Source organism: Somniosus microcephalus, chromosome 12 (genome assembly GCF_052327205.1).
Source record: "Somniosus microcephalus isolate GS21.2 chromosome 12, FLI_Smic_1.0, whole genome shotgun sequence".
Taxonomy (NCBI): Eukaryota; Metazoa; Chordata; class Chondrichthyes; order Squaliformes; family Somniosidae; genus Somniosus; species Somniosus microcephalus.
In genome coordinates, this window is record NC_140998.1 from 195,675,761 (window position 1) to 195,695,045 (window position 19,285).

The following is a 19,285-nucleotide window of genomic DNA, read 5'->3' on the forward strand; positions in this document are numbered from 1 at the left end:
AAGCAGAAGCTGAATTTGAAAATTGAAAAGTTGTAAGTGTTGAAATGTGTAATTTATTTGACTCAGGCTCGACAGACCAAAATGTATTTTAATTTGTATTATTCAGTGTTGTATTTAAAATATTTCCATGCAAACTGATTGATGTGTGTCTACATTGTCCAAGTAAAATCTATGTTGATGTACAGTGTTATTCAAACATTATTAAACAAGCAAATTGTGTCTGATTCATTGTCATTGAGCAGTTTATTTAACATATTTTAGTCTTTAGCCGGTTATAGATAGCAGCCGAGGGCACAAAATTGTGCTTTGTAAGCCTGAGGCAGTGTTAAAGTGATGAGACGGTTGTGTAATACAATGGCCGGAAATGATATACCATCCGAATAAATTCTGAAAGATCAGTGCAACTTAATGGCCTCCGATGTCATTTTAAACTCAAGTGAAATGTGAGCGATTTAGGTCAAGCATTTGATCACTGCCTTAAATTCACTAAATACAACCAAATAAAGTCAGTAATGAGCATCAGTGGCCAAGCCCGGGGTCCCAGAACACCACTCCCCAAATACAGACAGTGCTGAGTAAACGGAGGGTGGAAACATAAGATCCCAGAAGAATCGAATGTCACCGGTACAAAAGTGAAGCTCGAACCCGAGCTTGGAAATACCCGAACAGGACGGTGAGTTTTCGTGTCAAAGAAACACTGAACAAAACTCAAAGTAACAGCGACTGTTTCACTCAGGTCCAACTGGCGTCACCTCACTCCAAGTAACACTATTGGCGGGGAGTTTGAGGAAATGACTATCGTCTTATGAATTACATATAAATATTCTATATATATAAAGCGGCTCTTCTGTCTGTCTGTCTGTCTGTCTGTCTGTCCGCCTGGTCTCTATACGTTTGGAAGTTACAGAGCGTACCGACGCGCGCGTCGCCTCAAAAGAAAGCTTGCGATTCCGGACCGGTCATAGGCATATTTACGTTTTGGCCGGACAAAAATCCCACCCGCGGTATCCCAAAAACGTTCAGCGTTCCGCTCATTGGCATCTCATTAGCGACCGTGTGACGTCGAGGTCTTCCTGCAGTTGAGTGTCGAGTGACTCGACGATTGACCAATCCTACGCTTCGGTGACCTGACCGGTCGACCAATCGGTGCGTGTGTGGGCGGGCCTTATCCTTCTGAACCTAGGTGAGTGGCCGCCATCTTGATTTTCCACGATTTTTTCCCCCACACTTTCTGTGTGTTAGGGAACTAAGGTAAATATTTCAATTATGTGTTAGGCAATTAATTAACAATTTATTTGAGTTTTATATTGTGTTTAGCAACCCCCCCCTCCTCCTCACCCTCGCGCAGGGGGGACTCGGGGCCTGAAGCTGAAAAAATTTCTCTCTCTCTCTTTCTTCCCTCTCTCTCTCTCCTCCTCTTCCCTCTCTCTCCTTCTCCTCTTCCCTCTCTCCTCTTCCCTCTCTCTCCTCCTCTTCCCTCTCTGTCTCTCTCTACTTCCCCCTCTCAGGTGTCACGGACGGAGCGCGGGCGCGCCGCCCGAAGTTTCCCGCTCGCTAACGGCCTTGCCGGCTCCCGCGGGCCGCTTGCACTGACCGCGCATGTGCCGCCCGCACTCCGCGCATGCGCCGCCTGCACTCACCGCGCATGCGCCGCCCGCCCGCCCGCCCGCAGCGGCCGTCCATCAGCCGTGCGATATGCGGGGGACCTCAGCAACGGCACCGGACCTCAGGCGCTAGGCAGGGGGAGGGGCCGGAGAGAGGGACAGGTGGGAGGGGGGGAGTGGGAGACAGGGGAGGGGGGGAGTGGGAGACAGGGGGAGAGGGAGACAGGGGAGGGGGGAGAGGGAGACAGGGGAGGGGAGGGAGGGAGAGGGAGAGAGGGGAGGGAGGGATAGGACAGGGAGAGGACATGACAGGGAGAGGGGGGACACACAGGGGCAGGGAGACCAAATGCCCCAAAATTGCCCTCGCGCCCCAAAATTGCCCTCGCAACGCGGGGCTCCCCAGCTAGTATCTATATATATAAAGCGGCTCTTCTGTCTGTCTGTCCGCCTGGTCTCTATACGTTTGGAAGTTACAGAGCGTACCGACGCGCGCGTCGCCTCAAAAGAAAGCTTGCGATTCCGGACCGGTCATAGGCGTATTTACGTTTCGGCCGGACAAAAATCCCGCCCGCGGTATCCCAAAAACGTTCAGCGTTCCGCTCATTAGCATCTCATTAGCGACCGTGTGACGTCGAGGTCTTCCAACAGTTGAGTGTCGAGTGACTCGACGATTGACCAATCCTACGCTTCGGTGACCTGACTGGTCGACCAATCGGTGCGTGTGTGGGCGGGCCTTATCCTTCTGAACCGAGGTGAGTGGCCGCCATCTTGATTTTCCACGATTTTTTCCCCCACACTTTCTGTGTGTTAGGGAACTAAGGTAAATATTTCAATTATGTGTTAGGCAATTAATTAACAATTTATTTGAGTTTTATATTGTGTTTAGCAACCCCCCCCCTCCTCCTCGCGCAGGGGGGACTCGGGGCCTGAAGCTGAAAAAATTTCTCTCTCTCTCTCTCTCCTTCTCCTCTTCCCTCTCTCTCCTTCTCCTCTTCCCTCTCTCCTCTTCCCTCTCTCTCCTTCTCCTCTTCCCTCTCTGTCTCTCTCTACTTCCCCCTCTCAGGTGTCGCGGACAGAGCGCGGGCGCGCCGCCCGAAGTTTCCCGCTCGCTAACGGCCTTGCCGGCTCCCGCGGGCCGCTCGCACTGACCGCGCATGCGCCGCCCGCACTGACCGCGCATGCGCCGCCTGCACTCACCGCGCATGCGCCGCACGCCCGCACGCAGCGGCCGTCCATCAGCCGCGCGATACGCGCGGGACCTCAGCAACGGCACCGGACCTCAGGCGCTAGGCAGGGGGAGGGGCCGGAGAGAGGGACAGAGGGGAGGAGGGGAGGGAGAGAGAGGAGGGAGAGAGGGGAGGGGAGGGAGAGAGGGGAGGGAGAGAGGGGAGGGAGGGATAGGACAGGGAGAGGACATGACAGGGAGAGGGGGGACACACAGGGGCAGGGAGACCAAACGCCCCAAAATTGCCCTCGCGCCCCCAAATTGCCCTGGCAACGCGGGGCTCGCTGGGCAGGGGGAGGGGCCGGAGAGAGGGGCAGAGGGGAGTGGGGGAGCAGGGCAGCGGAGGGGTGGGGGGGGAGAGGGAGACAGGGGAGTGGAGGGAGAGAGGGGAGGGGAGGGAGGGGAGGGGAGGGGAGGGAGGGGAGGGGAGGGGAGGGAGAGAGGGGAGGGAGGGAGAGAGGGGAGGGGAGGGAGGGAGAGGGGAGGGAGGGAGAGAGGGGAGGGGAGGGAGAGAGAGAGGGGAGGGGAGGGAGGGATAGTCACCTAAAGGACATCGAAAGGGATCAAAGAAGGAATCTCATCCTGTGGCTGATCGAAGCATCGCAGCAAACAAAGGAACCAGGTCCCGGAACAGAGACGCACCCAGGGCTCAGTGCAGGAGTGTCCTGGAGGATCCCTGCAGGAGTGTCCAGGGACTGACCAGGGATGGGACGCTATTGTTCCATAGACAACAAAGAGATTCGCAATTATATAGCGACTTTCACATCCTCGGGACATCCCAAAGCTCTTCACAGCAAATGATGTACTTTTTCAAGTGTGGTCACTGTTGTAATGTAGGTAACAGAGCAGCCAATTTGCGCACAGCAAGCTCCCACAAACAGCAATATGTTGGGAACACCACCACCTCCAAGTTTCCCCTCCAAGTCACACACCATCCTGACTTGGAGATATATCGCCGTTTATTCATCGTCACTGGGTCAAAATCCTGGAACTCCCTACCTAACAGCACTGTGGGAGTACCTTCACCACACGGACTGCAGCGGTTCAAGAAGGCGGCTCACCACCACCTTCCCAAGGGCAGTTAGGGAAGGGCAATAAATGCTGGCCTTACCAGCGACGGCCACATCCCATGAATGGATTAAAAATAAGACCAGACCATTTGTTTTTAGTGATTATTGGTTGAGGGGTAAATATTGGCCCAGGACACCTGGGATAACTTCCCCTGCTCTTGTTCCAATAGAGGCTGCAGAGTCTTCTACGTTCACCTGAGAGGGCAGATGGGGCCTCGGTTTAAAGTCTCATCCGAAAGACAGCACCTATGAAGTTCAGCGCCCCCTCAGTGCTGCCCCTCTGACAGTGCGGCGCTCCCTCAGTGCTGCCCCTCCGACAGTGCGGCGCTCCCTCAGTACTGCCCTCCGACAGTGCAGCACGCCCTCAGTGCTGCCCCTCCGACAGTGCGGCGCTCCCTCAGTGCTGCCCCTCCGACAGTGCGGCGCTCCCTCAGTGCTGCCCCTCCGACAGTGCGGCGCTCCCTCAGTGCTGCCCCTCCGACAGTGCGGCGCTCCCTCAGTGCTGCCCCTCCGACAGTGTGGCGCTCCCTCAGTGCTGCCCTCCGACAGTGCAGCACTCCCTCAGTACTGCTCCTCATTTACTCGATCAAAACCCCTCATGATTTTGAACGCCGCTCTTTAGGAGAATGGTTCCAGGGATGAGGGACTTCAGTTATGTGGAGAGACTGGAGGAGCTGGGATTCTTCTCCTTAGAGCAGAGAAGGTTAAGGGGAAGATTGTGTTCAAAATCATAAATGGTTTTGAGAGTAAATGAGGAGAAACTGTGTCCAGTGGTAGAAGGGTCGGTAACCAGAGGACACAGATTGAAGGTGATTGGTTAAAGAACCAGAGGAGAGATGAGATTATTTTTTTTTACACAGCGAGTTGTTGTGATCTGGAATGTGCTGCCCGAAAGGCCGGTGGAAGCAGATTCAATAATAACTTTCAAAAGGGAATTGGATAAATACTTGAAAAGGAAACATTTTCTGGGCTCTGGGAAAGGGCAGGGGAGTGGGTCCAAAGAGCCAGCACAGGCACGATGGGCCGAATGGCCTCCTCCTGCGCTGTATCATTCTATGATTCTGTTAAATCTGCCCTAAACCTTCTCTGCTCGAAGAACAATCCCAGCTTCTCCAATCCTCCACCTCACTGAAGCCATGGGGAGGAGGTTGAGGCCGAGACCATGGCTTCTGTGAAAGGGGGAATTTGGGATCAATATTTGTCAATGGAGAGAGCGGGGCAGTGGGATGGGTTTGGGGATTGCTCGCGTACAGAAGGAGGGCAGGCTGGAGGGGCCGACTGGCCTCTGTCTGTGCTGGGAAGGAGCCTGCGGGTTTGACTGATCGGCCCTTGCTTTCCAGCTGGTGGAGAGGGGGGGCCGCGGGGTCTTCGGGGTCGGCCTGTGTCGCGAGCGTCACTCCGCCACGCCCGCGATCTCACCGCGCTGCCCATCGCAAAGCGCCTTGGCGACGCTGCAGTTTGACTGGGGCCCTCCCTGGGCTGTGTGAGACGGGAGCGTCGACCGGGCTTCCTGATCCCGACTGCAATCCAGTGACCTCCTTTGTCCTCCCCTCACCCCTTTCCACCCCCTCCTCCCTCCCGGCGTGGTTTGAAAGGCCCGCCCATGTGCGAATGGACACACATGCTGCACCGGTTGCGATGGCCCACATGGTGGATCAGCCCGCTGGATTAAATGGACACCTTGGCATCAGATTTACAAACGCCCTATCGGCTCTTCTCTTCCCACTCTTGTTCTAAATACCCAGTTGTGAGTGGTTTTTGTACAGAGCACACTCCCCGACCCCCCACCCCACCAGTCCTGCAACCCTGGGCTCCAGGCTACTGACCAATCAGGCGGCTCCGCACAGACCGGGAACTTTCAATCTGCTGCACAGCAAGTCACTGATCCAACTCGCCCCGAGTGAGCCTTTGATTGAAGAAAGAAAGACTTGCATTTCTATAGCGCCTTTCACTACCTCAGGATGTCCCACAGCTCCTTACAGCCAATGAATACTTTTTTTTGAAGTGTAGTCACTGTTGTAATGTAGGAAACCCGGCAGCCAGTTTGTGCACAGCAAGCTCCCACAAACAGAAATGTGATCATCACCAGATGTTGGTTGAGGGATAAATATTGGCCTTAGGACAGCGGGGAGAACTGCCCTGCTCCTCTTTGAAATAGTGGCTGCGGGATCTTTTATATCCACCTGAGCGGGCAGATGGGGCCTCGGGTTTAACCTCTCATCTGAAAGATGACACCTCTGACAGTGCGACGTTCCCTCATTACTGCCCCTCTGACAATGCGGCGCTCCCTCAGTACTGCCCCTCCGACAGTGCAGCGCTCCCTCAGCACTGCCCCTCTGACAGTGCGGCGCTCCCTCAGTACTGTCCCTCTGACAGTGCGGCGCTCCCTCAGTACTGCCCCTCCAACAGTGCAACGCTCCCTCAATACTGCCCCTCCGACAGTGCAGCGCTCCCTCAATACTGCTCCTGCGACAGTGCGGCGCTCCCTCAGTACTGCCCCTCCGACAGTGCAACGCTCCCTCAGTACTGCCCCTCCGACAGTGCGGCACTCCCTCAGTACTGCACCTCCGACAGTGCGATGCTCCCTCAATAGTGCCCCTCCGACTGTACGTCGCTCACTCAGTACTGCCCCTCCGACAGTGCGGCACTCCCTCAGTACCGCCCCTCCTATGGTTGCACCCTGCTCTCCTTGACCATTGTCTGTATAGAACCGAGCCCCCGTCATTCAACTCTACTCTACACGAACTTTATTCTTTACCTTTCCCCTTTCAAGGTGCAGTGTGCATGTGGTGGGGCCACTGAATCCAGTGGCACGGGTGCAGACCGAAAAAACATGGTGCTTCATTGTTTTGAACATTGTGTGGGCTGTCTAGGCTGCACCTATTCAAGTGAGTGGGAAGTATACACCATGCTCCTGAAGAGAGCTTTGTAAATGGTGGAGAGACATTGAGGGGGAAAGTGGTGAGTCAATCCTCGCAGAGTACCCAGCCTCTGCCCTGCTCTTTAGTCACTGTGTTGTTACACTTGATACAGTTAAGCTTCTCCGCAATGTTGTCTTTCAAGAGGCTGTTGGGTCATTCGCCAATGTTGGTGCTGTTGAGGGCCCGGGATGGTCGCTGGGCTTATTCTTGTTCGAGACGGTGATAATCTAGGAATTAAGCACCGTGAATGTTGTCTACCCCTATTGATGGTGAAGCCAAGTCTTGATGTTGAATCTAACTATTGAAGTTAGTGACTGAGGAAATTCTAACCAATAATCACGTGACCGAGCCTGATAAATATTTTTAACAGAAGGAAACGAGAACTTCCTCTTGCTTCGCTAACTAACACGTTCGGTCATTTCTCTCTGTCCAGTTCAGACTCAACAGCAGCAAGTATGAGGTGTTCCGTTCTCGAGGTCTCCCTTCTACTGGCCGTTCTAAATCCAGGTATGATCTATAATCACATTCAATTTTATTTTCAGTCGAGTATTGACAATCATAGTCTCCAGCACTGTTGCTTGTGTAGATATATCTGTCCCCATCGGTCTAATGCCTCCGTGTTGTGGTCTCCAAACGGTAGCTGCATTTCAAAGTGGACTTTGCTTATATTCCGTGCGGTATTGGCAAACGCGTAGCAAGAATTATCAAATTAATCACAAAGTTATTTTGAATGTAACAATGACTGACGATATCACTTGTTTGATAAGACTGAGGATCTGTGTAGAAGCGGCATTTGAAACAGCGCGAGGCACAATCAGTTCATGACCCCGCCATTTTCCTTATTCGCTAAGTTTACTAAAACAACACCATCGTTAATAATGGATCAGCAATTCAAACTACCGTAAATTATGCCCAGAAATGGCCATCAGTCTCCATGTTAGATTCACTTGCTCCCGCTGGGTGATCGTCTGCTGTTGAAACACGAGAATGAGCAACAGTATTCGACAAAAGACAAGACTGTAGAGAGGGCTTTAAACTAAATACTAGGGGGGGGGGATCAGGTGAGCGGGAATTAAAAAATTCAAAGAGAAAGGAGAAGGCAATAGAGCGGGGTATTGATGGGGTAATGGTGGCCAGAGTGTGACAGGAAGGGACAGAACGTATAAACATAAGAGTGCATCAGAAAGTGGGGTCAAAGCACAGGAAAATAGTAAAAAGACAAAATTAAAAGCTCTTTATCTGAATGCACAGCATTCGTAACAAGATAGATGAGTTGATGGCACAAATAGATATACATGGGTATAACCTGATTGCCATTACAGAGACGTGGTTGCAAGGTGACCAAGGCTGGGAACTGAATATTCAGGGGTATTTGACATTTCGGATGGATAGACAGAAGGGAAAAGGAGGTGGGTGGCTCTGTTAATAAAGGATGAGATCAGTGCAGTAGTGAGAAATGAAAGTGGCTCAGAAGAGCAAGATGTAGAATCAGTTTGGGTGGAGATAAGAAATAATAAGGGAAAGAAGTCACTGGTGGGCCTAATCTATAGGCCCCCTAACAGCAGCTATACTGTTGGACAGAGTATAAATCAAGAAATAATGGAGGCTTGTAAGAAAGGTACAGCAACAATCATGGGCGATTTTAACCTTCCTATTGATTGGACAAATCAAATTGGCCAAGGCAACCTCAAGGAAGAGTTCATAGAGTGTATCCGAGATGGTTTCTCAGAGCAATACGTTGTGGAACCAACCAGGGAGCAGCCTATCTTAGATCTGGTACTGTGTAATGAGACAGGATTAATAAATTATCTCATAGTAAAGGATCCTTTAGGAAAGAGTGATCATAGCATGGTTGAATTTCAAATTCAATTGGAGGGTGAGAAAGTTGGGTCTCAAACCAGTGTCCTGATCTTAAATAAAGGCAATTACAATGGCATGAGGGCAGAACTGGCTAAAGTGGACTGGGAAAATAGATTAAAGGGTAAGATGGTTGATAAGCAATGGTAGACATTTAAGGAGATATTTCATAACTCTCAACAAAAATATATTCCAGTGAGAAGGAAAGACTTTAAGAGAAGGGAGAACCACTTGTGGCTAACTAAGGAAGTAAAGGATGGTGTCAAATTGAAAACAAAGACATACAATGTTGCCGAGATTAGGGGAAGGCCAGAGGATTGGGACATTTTTAAAAAACAGCAAAGGATGACTAAAAAAGTAATAAAGAGAGAGAAGCTGGATTATGAGAGTAAACTAGCAAAAAAATATAAACAGATAGTAAGAGCTTCTACAGGTATATAAAAAGGAAGAGAATAGCTAAAGTAAATGTTGGTTCCTTAGAGGATGAGACTGGGGAATTAATAATGGGGAACAGGGAAATGGCAGAGACTTTGAACAAATATTTTGCATCAGTCTTCACGGTAGAAGACACTAAAACCATCCCAATAACACATAATCAAGGGGCTATAGAGAGGGGGAACTTAAAACAATCATTATCACTAATGAAAAAGTACTGGGTAAAATAATGGGACTAAAGGTGGACAAGTCCCCTGGACCTGACGGCCTACATCCTAGGGTCTTAAAAGAAGTGGCTGCAGAGAAAGTGGATGCTTTGGTTGCAATCTACCAAAATTCCCTGGATTCTGGAGAGGTCCCAGCGGATTGGAAAACCGCAAATGTGACGTCCCTATTTAAGAAGGGTGGGAGACAGAAAGCAGGAAACTGTAGACCAGTTAGGCTGGGCCTATACTCATTGGAGTTTAGAAGAATGAGAAGTGATCTTATTGAAACATATAAGATACTGAGGGGGCTCGACAAGGTAGATGCAGAGAAGATGTTTCCCCTCATGGGGGAATCTAGAACTAGGGGGCATAGTTTCAGAATAAGGGGTCACCCATTTAAAACTGAGGTGAGGAGGTATTTCTTCTCTCAGAGGGTCGTGAATCTGTGGAATTCTCTGCCCCAGAGAGCTGTGGAGGCTGGGTCATTGAATATATTTAAGGTGGAGAGAGACAGATTTTTGAACAATAAGGGAGTGAAGGGTTATGGGGAGCGGGCAGGGAAGTGGAGCTGAGCCCAAGGTCAGATCAGCCATGATCTCATTAAATTGCGGAGCAGGCTTTAGGGGCCAAATGGCCGACTCCTGCTCCTATTTCTTATGTTCTTATGTTAAGACACAGTTTCAGAGCTCCTGTGATACTGCTGTCTTCAGTGTGCAATCGCTGTATCGGGTCGCTGTGGTTCCGGGCTCCGTTCAGTGAAATGCGGGGGCAATTTATAATTTAAATATTGACATAGATAGAATGATCTGAAAAGTTTCAGCTCACGTTGGACAAGGCTGCACATTGTGCAAAGCGATCTTAGTCCGTGAGGCTCCACAATATTTACTGAAAAAAGGGAAAAATGGCGTCGAGATGGATTTAAGGAAGTAACTTCTTTACCCAGAGAGTGGTGAGCATGTGGAACTCGCTACCGCAGGGAGTGATTGAGTCTAGATGAATTTAAGGGGAGGCTAGATAAGAATATGAGGGAGAACGGAATAGAGGGTTATGCTGATACACTTAGATGAGGAAGGATGGGAGAAGGCTCAAGTGAAGTATAACCGCTGGCATGGTCTGGTTGGGCCAAATGGCCTGTTTCTCTGCTGTACATTCTATGTAATTCTATGTTGTGGCAACACGCCACCATTGGACATAATCCGCTTGCGGCAGCACGGACAGTTTACGCAAGCGCACTGCCGGCAGCAGCCGCCCCCAGCCGGGGGCCCTTTCCTCCGGCAACTTGTTTCCCGCAGGGACAGGCTGCCGGGAGCACTTCCTGTCTGGGGAGTATTTAAGTGGTTGCGCGGGCTTTTCAAGCTCTCTCTTTGCCATGATGTGAATTAAAGCAGTTGTGTTCCACCAACTCTGGTCTCGACTCCCACGTTTGCCGCGATATCTCAACACTGGTGACCCCGATGCTCAGGACGAATCCTAAGCTAGCATGGCGGATACAAACGCAGTCACAGTTAAACTACCGGACTTTTGGGAGAACCTGGCCGAGGCCTGGTTCATTCAAGCCGAGTCCAGATTCCGGCTGAGAAGCATCACAGTCGACGCCACGAAGTACGACTACCTCGTCGCCTTGCTCACCTACGCCACAGTCCCCAAGGTTTGGGCAGCGCTGCAGGATCCACCAGTGGAAGGCAAGTACAAACATCTGAAGGCCGCGCTTCTTAAAAAATTTCAGGCGCCCTCTTACCAGCGCAACTGCCAACTCCTCGACCTCCCAGGCCTTGGTGATGCTTCACTGTCGGACCTGCTTTCCCACATGCTGTCCCTCTCGGACGACAAAAACTCCGGCGCCCTCTTTCGCACGCTTTTCATTCAGCAGCTCCCCGCCAGCATCCACCCGCTCATTGTGGAGTCTGGCTCCACGGACCTGAATGAGATAGCTGAAAAGGCCGACCGGCTGCTCTCCGCGCAGACCGCCCGCGACGTCGCGCCCGACCTCACGGCAATGACCACGCGGTCTCCCCGGCCCACTAGGCCCGACCGCCCTTCCACTCCGGGTCACTGCTACTACCACACCCGTTTTGGCACTAGGGCCCAACGCTGCAAGCCACCGTGCACTTTCAAACCCCCCCCCGCACCGGCCCCCACGATGGCCGCGGGGCAAAAGGGGCCCCTACTGTACGTCACCGATGACAGCACCAACCGCCGATTCCTGTGCGACACAGGAGCCCAGCACAGCATCACCCCCGCCTCCGCCCTCGAAATCCAACGCGGCGCACGGGGTATCACGCTGGCCGCAGCCAATGGCTCTGACATCCGCACATACGGCACCCGCATGGTCACGCTCGACCTCACAGGCCGCCGCTACCACTGGGAGTTCCTCACAGCCAAGGTCCTCTGCCCACTCATCGGCGCCAACTTCCTACGCGCCCACGGCCTCCTTGTCGACATTCCGAGGCACCGCCTCGTCGACATCAACACTATGGCCCCCATCCCTGGCGCATTCACCCCGGCCCGTTCGGCCGGCCTGACGACCTACTGCCTCGCCAGTGCCACGGACGACTACTCGGCACTTCTAGCCGAGTTTCCCGCCCTCACTAACCCGACCTTTTCGGCCAAAGCCGCCAAACATGGTGTGGAGCACTATATCCCCACCACCGGCCCCCCGGTCTCTGCCCACGCCCGCAGACTCAACCCGGCCAAGCTGGAAATCGCGCGGGCCGAGTTCACCACCATGGAGCAACTCGGCATCATCCGCCGCTCCAGCAGCCCTTGGGCCTTGCCCCTCCACATCGCCCCCAAGCCCGGCGGAGGCTGGCGCCCCTGCGGGGACTACCGCCGCCTCAACGACGCCACCACCCCCGACCGATACCCGATGCTGCACATCCAGGACTTCTCGGCCCGACTGGCCGGACGAACCGTCTTTTCCAAGGTCGACCTGGTGCGCGGTTACCACCAAGTCCCCGTACACCCCGCGGACATCCCCAAAACGGCCGTCATCACCCCATTCGGCCTGTTCAAGTTCCTGAGGATGCCCTTCGGCCTCAAGAATGCAGCCCAGGCTTTCCAGTGCCTTATGGACTCAGTCCTCCGGGACCTGAACTTCCTATTCATCTATCTAGACGACATTCTCGTGGCCAGCTCCACCAAACAGGAACACCTCGAACACCTTCGCATCCTGTTCGGGCGCCTAGCCCAACACGGGCTCATCCTCAGCCCGGCGAAGTGCCAATTCGGCCTAGCCGAGATCGATTTTCTCGGCCACCACATCAACCCTGCTGGGGCCGTCCCCCTGCCCGACAAGGTGCAGGCCGTCCAGCAATTCCCCCGCCCCAAAACCATCAAGGGCCTCCAGGAGTTCCTCGGGATGGTGAACTTCTACAACAGGTTCATCCCCAGAGCTGCAGCCCTCATGAAGCCCCTATACGACTCCCTCCGAGGTAAATCCGGCAAGATGGCCGTAGCCTGGACCACTGACACGTCAGCCGCCTTCGACGCCACCAAAAACGCGCTCGCCGACGCCACCCTGCTCGCGCACCCGAGGGCCGATGCCCGGGTAGCGCTCATCATCGACGCCTCCAACCATGCGGTCGGAGCCGTGTTTGAGCAGTGGGTCAATGGCGCGTGGCAGCCACTTGCCTTCTACAGCCGCCAACTGCGCCCCCCGGAGGTCAAATACTCTACTTTCGACCGCGAGCTCCTCGCGCTCCACCTGTCGGTCCGCCATTTCAGGTTCCTCCTGGAGGGCCGCCCCTTTACCACGTACGTGGACCACAAGCCGCTCACATACGCGATGGCCAAGCACACCAACCCTGGTCTGCTAGGCAGCAACGCCAGCTCGCGGCCGTGTCCGAGTTTACCACGGACATCCAGCATGTCTCCGGTAGAGACAACATTGTCGCCAACTGCCTTTCCCGTCCCGCCATCTGCGCGAATCACCTAGCGGTCGACTACGCGCAACTAGCAGCGGCCCAGCTCACGGACCCAGACCTCCTCTCGGCGGCTACCAGCCTGCCAGGGCTACGCCTAGCCAAGGTCGCGCACGGGCCCGAAGCCACGGCAGTCACTTGCGACGTCTCACTCGGCCAACCCAGGCCGGTCGTCCCTGCAACCTGGCGCCGCCGCATCTTCGACGCGCTCCACGGGCTCTCCCATCCGGGTTCCCGCGCATCTGTCAAACTCCTCTCCCAGCGCTTTGTCTGGCGTGGCCTCAGCAAAGATGTTCAGACTTGGGCCAACACCTGCCTCGCCTGCCAATGGGCTAAGGCACAGCTGCACACAAAAGCACCCCTGGGAGACTTCGAGGTACCCAGCCGCTGCTTCGACCACGTACACGTCAACATCGTCGGTCCTCTGCCGCCATCGCAAGGCCGAAATTATCTCCGCACGATGGTCGACCGCTGCACACGCTGGCCTGACGCAGTGCCGCTGACCTCCACCACCACAGCCGACATCGCCAGGGCGTTCGTTAACACCTGGGTCGCGAGGTTCGGCGTACCGGCCGACATAACCTCCGACAGAGGCGCCCAGTTCACCTCCGAACTCTGGACGGCCACAGCACGCAACCTTGGGGTGATGCTCCACCGAACCACGGCGTACCACCCGCAGGCCAACGGGCTGTGTGAACGCTTCCACAGGTCACTCAAGGCCTCACTCCGCGCCGGCCTGCAGGACAGTACCTGGACTGACCGACTACCGTGGGTGCTACTAGGCCTATGCACCGCGGTCAAGGAAGACCTCCAGTCCTCAGCAGCGGAGTTAGTCTACGGACAACCGCTGCGCGTACCAGGCGAATTCCTCCCGGAGGCTACCACACCTTGGTCGGCCGAATAGCAGCGGATCAACTCTTTCTCTTCCGCTCAACAGTTCGCCCCACTTCCGGTCAACCGACACGGCGAACTCGCACCTCACGTCCCGCCAAACTTACAGCAGGCACGCTTCGTCTTCGTGCGACACGACGCGCACCGCGGACCCCTGCGACCCCCGTACGATGGACCGTACGAGGTACTACAAACCGGGGACAAGGTTTTCAAGCTGCGACTCGGCGACAGGGTCGAAACAGTCTCCATCGACCGACTCAAACCAGCACACACAGAACCAGGGGAACAGGTCCCCGTGGCCCGACCTCCAATTAGAGGCCATCCCGCCAGCAAGCCAGCACAGCCGGTGGCAAACCGCCCGGCCCCACCAACTAGACCGGTGACCACTCAGAGCCGCTCCGGCAGAACCATTAGACCACCGTCACGACTCGTCCACTCCTCCTAAGCGGATTCTGGAGGGAGCTCTGTGGCGACACGCCACCATTGGACATAATACGCTCACGGTGGCACGGACAGTTTACGCAGGCACACTGCCGGCAGCAGCCGCCCCCAGCCGGGGGCCCTTTCCTCCGGCAACTTGTTTCCCGCAGGGACAGGCTGCCTGGAGCACTTCCTGTCTGGGGAGTATTTAAGTGGTTGCGCGGGCTTTTCAAGCTCTCTCTTTGCCATGATGTGAATTAAAGCAGTTGTGTTCCACCAACTCTGGTCTCGACTCCCACGTTTGCTGCGGTATCTCAACAATGTAACATTTTCAGCCAATAGTCCTGCTTCCTGGTTCGAGCCAAGACCCGCTATTCTCATGCGAGTGGAATCGCATTATGTGATAACACATCAACATTAATTGTAAGATAGCATCGGGGTAACATAGTGGCCAGGGCTGGGGGAGGGGAGCTGACACCAAGCAACTGTCAGACCCTTAGTTCCACCTCCTCTGACCACACAGGACACAGCTCTCTGCATCTGAAAGGCTCGCAGTGAAGCACAAAGTGTAACAGATGGTTGAATGAGCAACGACTAAAGAAATAAACTGGATGAGGAGACACTGGGATCCGCTCGATGCGAGTGTGGGGAGGGGGTGTGGTGGCGGGGGGATAGTGGCGGGGGGAGGGGCGGTGCAAACAAGTCGAAATTTGCCCGGGAATTTGGCTCCTTCCATCAAAAGGGCAGCACTTCACCGGCGGGGCGGCGCATTGCTCCAAATATGTGAGAGCAACAAAACAAAGGCCCCTCTGGAAGGCAGGGCCGGGGCTGGGAAAGCAGCGGGAAATTTGAAAGCAGGAAATTATTGCGTCAAGTTTAACACCGTCACGTTTACCTGTTTGTTTGGCGTTAATGCATCCACTATTTTAACTGAACATTGATCCCTTTTTCTCCTTGTTTTTTTATTGGTGTAAAGGCTCGGTTTAATTATTGGACAGAGTAATGTCACATCGATGAGCTGAGTGCCTCTACTATAACATATTCAGTTTTCTGCGAGTTAGAGGTCGGCCGGGGGAGAAGTGGAATAAATGGGTTTGGAGGTAACAAAGGCCTGGCTGACGGTTTCAGCAGCAGGTGAGGTGAGGCAGGGCGGAGTCGAGTAACGTTACAGAGGTGGGTGTTGGCGGCCTTGGCGATGGTGAGAATATGGGGCGGGAAACTCAGCTCAGGGTCCAATAGGACGCCAAGGTTGTGAAAAGTCAGCTTCAGACTCAGGCAGTGGCCAAGGAGAGGGATGGTGTTGGTGCCCAGGGAACAGAGTTTGTGGGTAACGGTGGATATTTATCGGGCAGTGGCCAGGGAGAGGGATGGTGTTGGTGCCCAGGGAACAGAGTTTGTGGGTAAAGGTGGATATTTATCGGGCAGTGGCCAGGGAGAGGGATGGTGTTGGTGCCCAGGGAACAGAGTTTGTGGGTAAAGGTGGATATTTATCAGGCAGTGGCCAGGGAGAGGGATGGTGTTGGTGCCCAGGGAACAGAGTTTGTGGGTAAAGGTGGATATTTATCCAATCTCATACAGTCCCGTTTAATATCACACTTTGCTCCCTGTGCAGGTACCGCGAGGGATGGAGATGATGGAGATATTCCGGAACTGGTTCTTTCGAACGGGTCCAGCCCGGTTTTGCTGCCTTGTTTCTCCCGGTCTCCGACTCAAATTGATGAGATTCAGTGGACATTTCAACCTGCCTCAGGAGACAATGGGATGGCACTTTGTGCAATTGATAAGAACAACACTGAGTGCAGCTCCCCGCGGTTCCCACATATAACACTGGCTGAGACTGAGGGTTTCAGGACGGGGAATTATTCTCTCTTGTTCACGGCGACAATGGAAGATGCCGGAAATTACGACTGTTTGCTGTATTCTGGACACAAGGAGAAGAAGATGTTAATCCGCCTCATAGTGATTAATGGTGAGTTACTGGAAGCAGTTTATGGTGTAGTTATTTGTGTATGATAGTCTCACACAAACTGTTTCACCATTTTCCGTATATCCGCCACTGTTCCGTTAAATTCCGTGCCTTTAAATGCCAACATCTTGACAATTTGTGATGTGGAAAAACGCAGCATTAAAACAGTGTTGCTTTCTTGCTGGGCAGGTTATTGTAGGCCTCGGAAACACTTTCTTGTTCAGTAAATGTAAATTCTCAGCAATTTATTTATCTTTATTGTGAAAACTATGGGAAATCCCGCAGTAAAGTCTCAACCGGTAAAGATCAGATCCATTTCCGGAAAATTCCCTCAGCACTTCTGCTCAAATCTCATTGAGGTAGAAACTGACTTCAGTGGAGCTGAATATCGGGCGGCGGGTGTAACAGGCGGACAACACATGACCACACGTTCTACACTGTCGGTTAAAATGAATTTCCAGCCCACAGGCTCGGACTAGTAAGGTCCCAATATGGCGGGCAGGAAATGTGTACATTTGCGACTGAAAGTGCGCCTCCTGACATATTGGGTGAGAACAGGCGAGGGGCATCCTTTGCCAATGCCTGAAACAGGCGTTAGGCTCTTTGCATTTGCTAATTTGAGGCCAATTCTGTAAGATTGGTTTATCATGAGGCGGCCAGGCCCCTCTCCAGATGTACTCTTGGAAACCAGCTCTAGGAATTGCCTGCTACAAAGAAGCAAACTAATGTAAGATCACATATTAAAGGGCCCCATTGCACCTCCCAACACCCCCTCCACGTTGCTCCAAACACGACCTGCTGATCCCGGGACCCCAACATTGAACCCCGCAAATCCTGATCCAGGCCCTGATCCCTGACTCGGCTCAATCCCTGATCCCTGGCTCAGACATCTATCATCAACCCCCAACCATGGCCGTGAACCCGATCCCCGACACATGCCCCCATCCCCGATTCTCGAGTCCGGCCCCAATCTCTGACACTTGAAACAGGCCATGTTCACCGAACGCTGAATCCCGTCCCCAGCTCCGACCCGAGACCCCAGTCTCATCCCCGACCCAGGCACCGACCCCTGAAGCCTGACCAAGGCAGGGATTCCTGAACCTGGTCTTCACCGGCGAGCTGCCTCTGGACGCCCAGCATGTGCCTGCAGCACATTGGTCTGACATTAATGAGGCCCAAGGCCCGATAGGCCTACCTGTTTTGAGGCTGTGCCTTTCTTGATAGAATAGTGATTCTGCACTGTGTAATAGTGGTGAGTTTGAGGAGAAGGAGCCAAAGTGGTTTGCTGCATTGATTTGCGGAGAATGAAGGGAAGCGGGGTGGTTGTATTGTGAGTATTTTGAATAATGATCTTGTTAGTGGTAGAGCTGTGAGCAGGGAGAAAGAGCAGTATCGCTACCTTGACAACTCTCCTGAGGTCATTGAACGTCTTTCAGTGTGGCAGCCATGTGCTGGGATGAACGTTCCTTGCCTTGCTCTCCTCACTGGCGGTGGAGGTGTTTCGGGAACAGGATGTCCCTCCTCCCGTCCACTGTCTGCATTAATGCCACCAACGTGACAATGAAGAAACTTGGGGCCCTAATTGGATCTTTTGCAGCAACGTTATCCCTCTGACAACGTTTCCCGCTGTCTGTAGACAAAGTGCACCTCCCCTTTAAGAGTTGCTGTCTCCCGTTAAGGGTCGGGAGACACACCCGATTTCCGGACCTAACCCGAAACAGGAAAAATGGCACTGCACAGTGGGGGAAGGGCTGGTGGCACGTGTGTCATTTTAATGAGTTTCAAGCAGGAATTTAAGGTGGTGCCTGGGACTATGTGACATGACGTGTGCAGCATGTGCGCCTGACCCTGTGCGCAAGTATTCGGCCGCGAATGCAGTTCTAGGCCATAATTTAATCTATGGTGTCTTTTGTCAGTTTAACCAGTTATCCTCTTCCCACAGTGTCTGTGATCCCAGCCGGCCCGATTCCCCTGGGAAGCTCCGTAAATCTGACCTGTGAGATGCCCGGGCTGTCCTATTTCAACAGTATCGATTGGAGCATTGAAAATACCCGAGTAACTTGGAAAGGGATTGAAATCCTGTGGAAACTGAACAATGCGCTGATTCATGAAGACAAGCGGCACAAGTTCGATTTCAGAAGTTTAATCATCAATAATTTTCAACTCCCCGATGCGGGATGCTACACATATACTGTAAGATTGAAGAATGGAAAGATTTGCTCTTATAGTCGTCTCTTGGAGATATCAGGTTAGCCCGCATCTCAAACTATACTTCCATTTGCCCACATGATTGATGTCAATATCTCGCCAGTATCACTTGTCGAAAGTGGAGTTGGCAGGCTGCTCTGTCCTGCTTGGTGCTGAGCTGCCCGAGTGCTGTTGTGACTGCACACAGCCGGTCGGCTGGTGAGTCTTTCATTGAACTCTCGACTTGAGCAATGAAGGCAGTGAAAAGGCTTCAAACAGTCAGGAGGTGATCCAAATCACCGCACAGTAACCAGCCTCTGCCGTCCTCCTGGATCCAGAGTGCTCTGTTTAAGCTTCTGGCCAGGATTCTATTAGTTGGTTTGGAAGTTGCAGTGCTGCTGAAGGTCATGGGGAGGCGGTGGTCTTTCTGTTGCTTGAGATGGTCGTCGACAGGCACTCCTGTGGTACGAATCGTACCAGCCATTGTCCTGTTGTAAGTGTGAAAGGAGCTGGCCACGGCAGAATGGTCAGCGAATAACCCCACTCCCGATCTTATGACAGAGAAAATGTTACTGACAGAACA

The 19,285-nt window shown here is 53.2% G+C and overlaps 1 protein-coding gene across 1 annotated transcript; it reads left to right on the forward strand.

Moving 5' to 3' along the window:
• The first annotated feature begins 6,987 nt into the window (after positions 1–6,987).
• Positions 6,988–18,817, forward strand: LOC147109857 (uncharacterized). Its single transcript, XM_086003895.1, has 3 exons — positions 6,988–7,327; positions 16,162–16,518; positions 18,458–18,817. Exons 1-3 carry the CDS (start codon positions 7,276–7,278, stop codon positions 18,766–18,768), a joined length of 720 nt encoding a protein of 239 aa, XP_085860021.1. The 5' UTR covers positions 6,988–7,275; the 3' UTR covers positions 18,769–18,817.
• Positions 18,818–19,285: the final 468 nt, after the last annotated feature.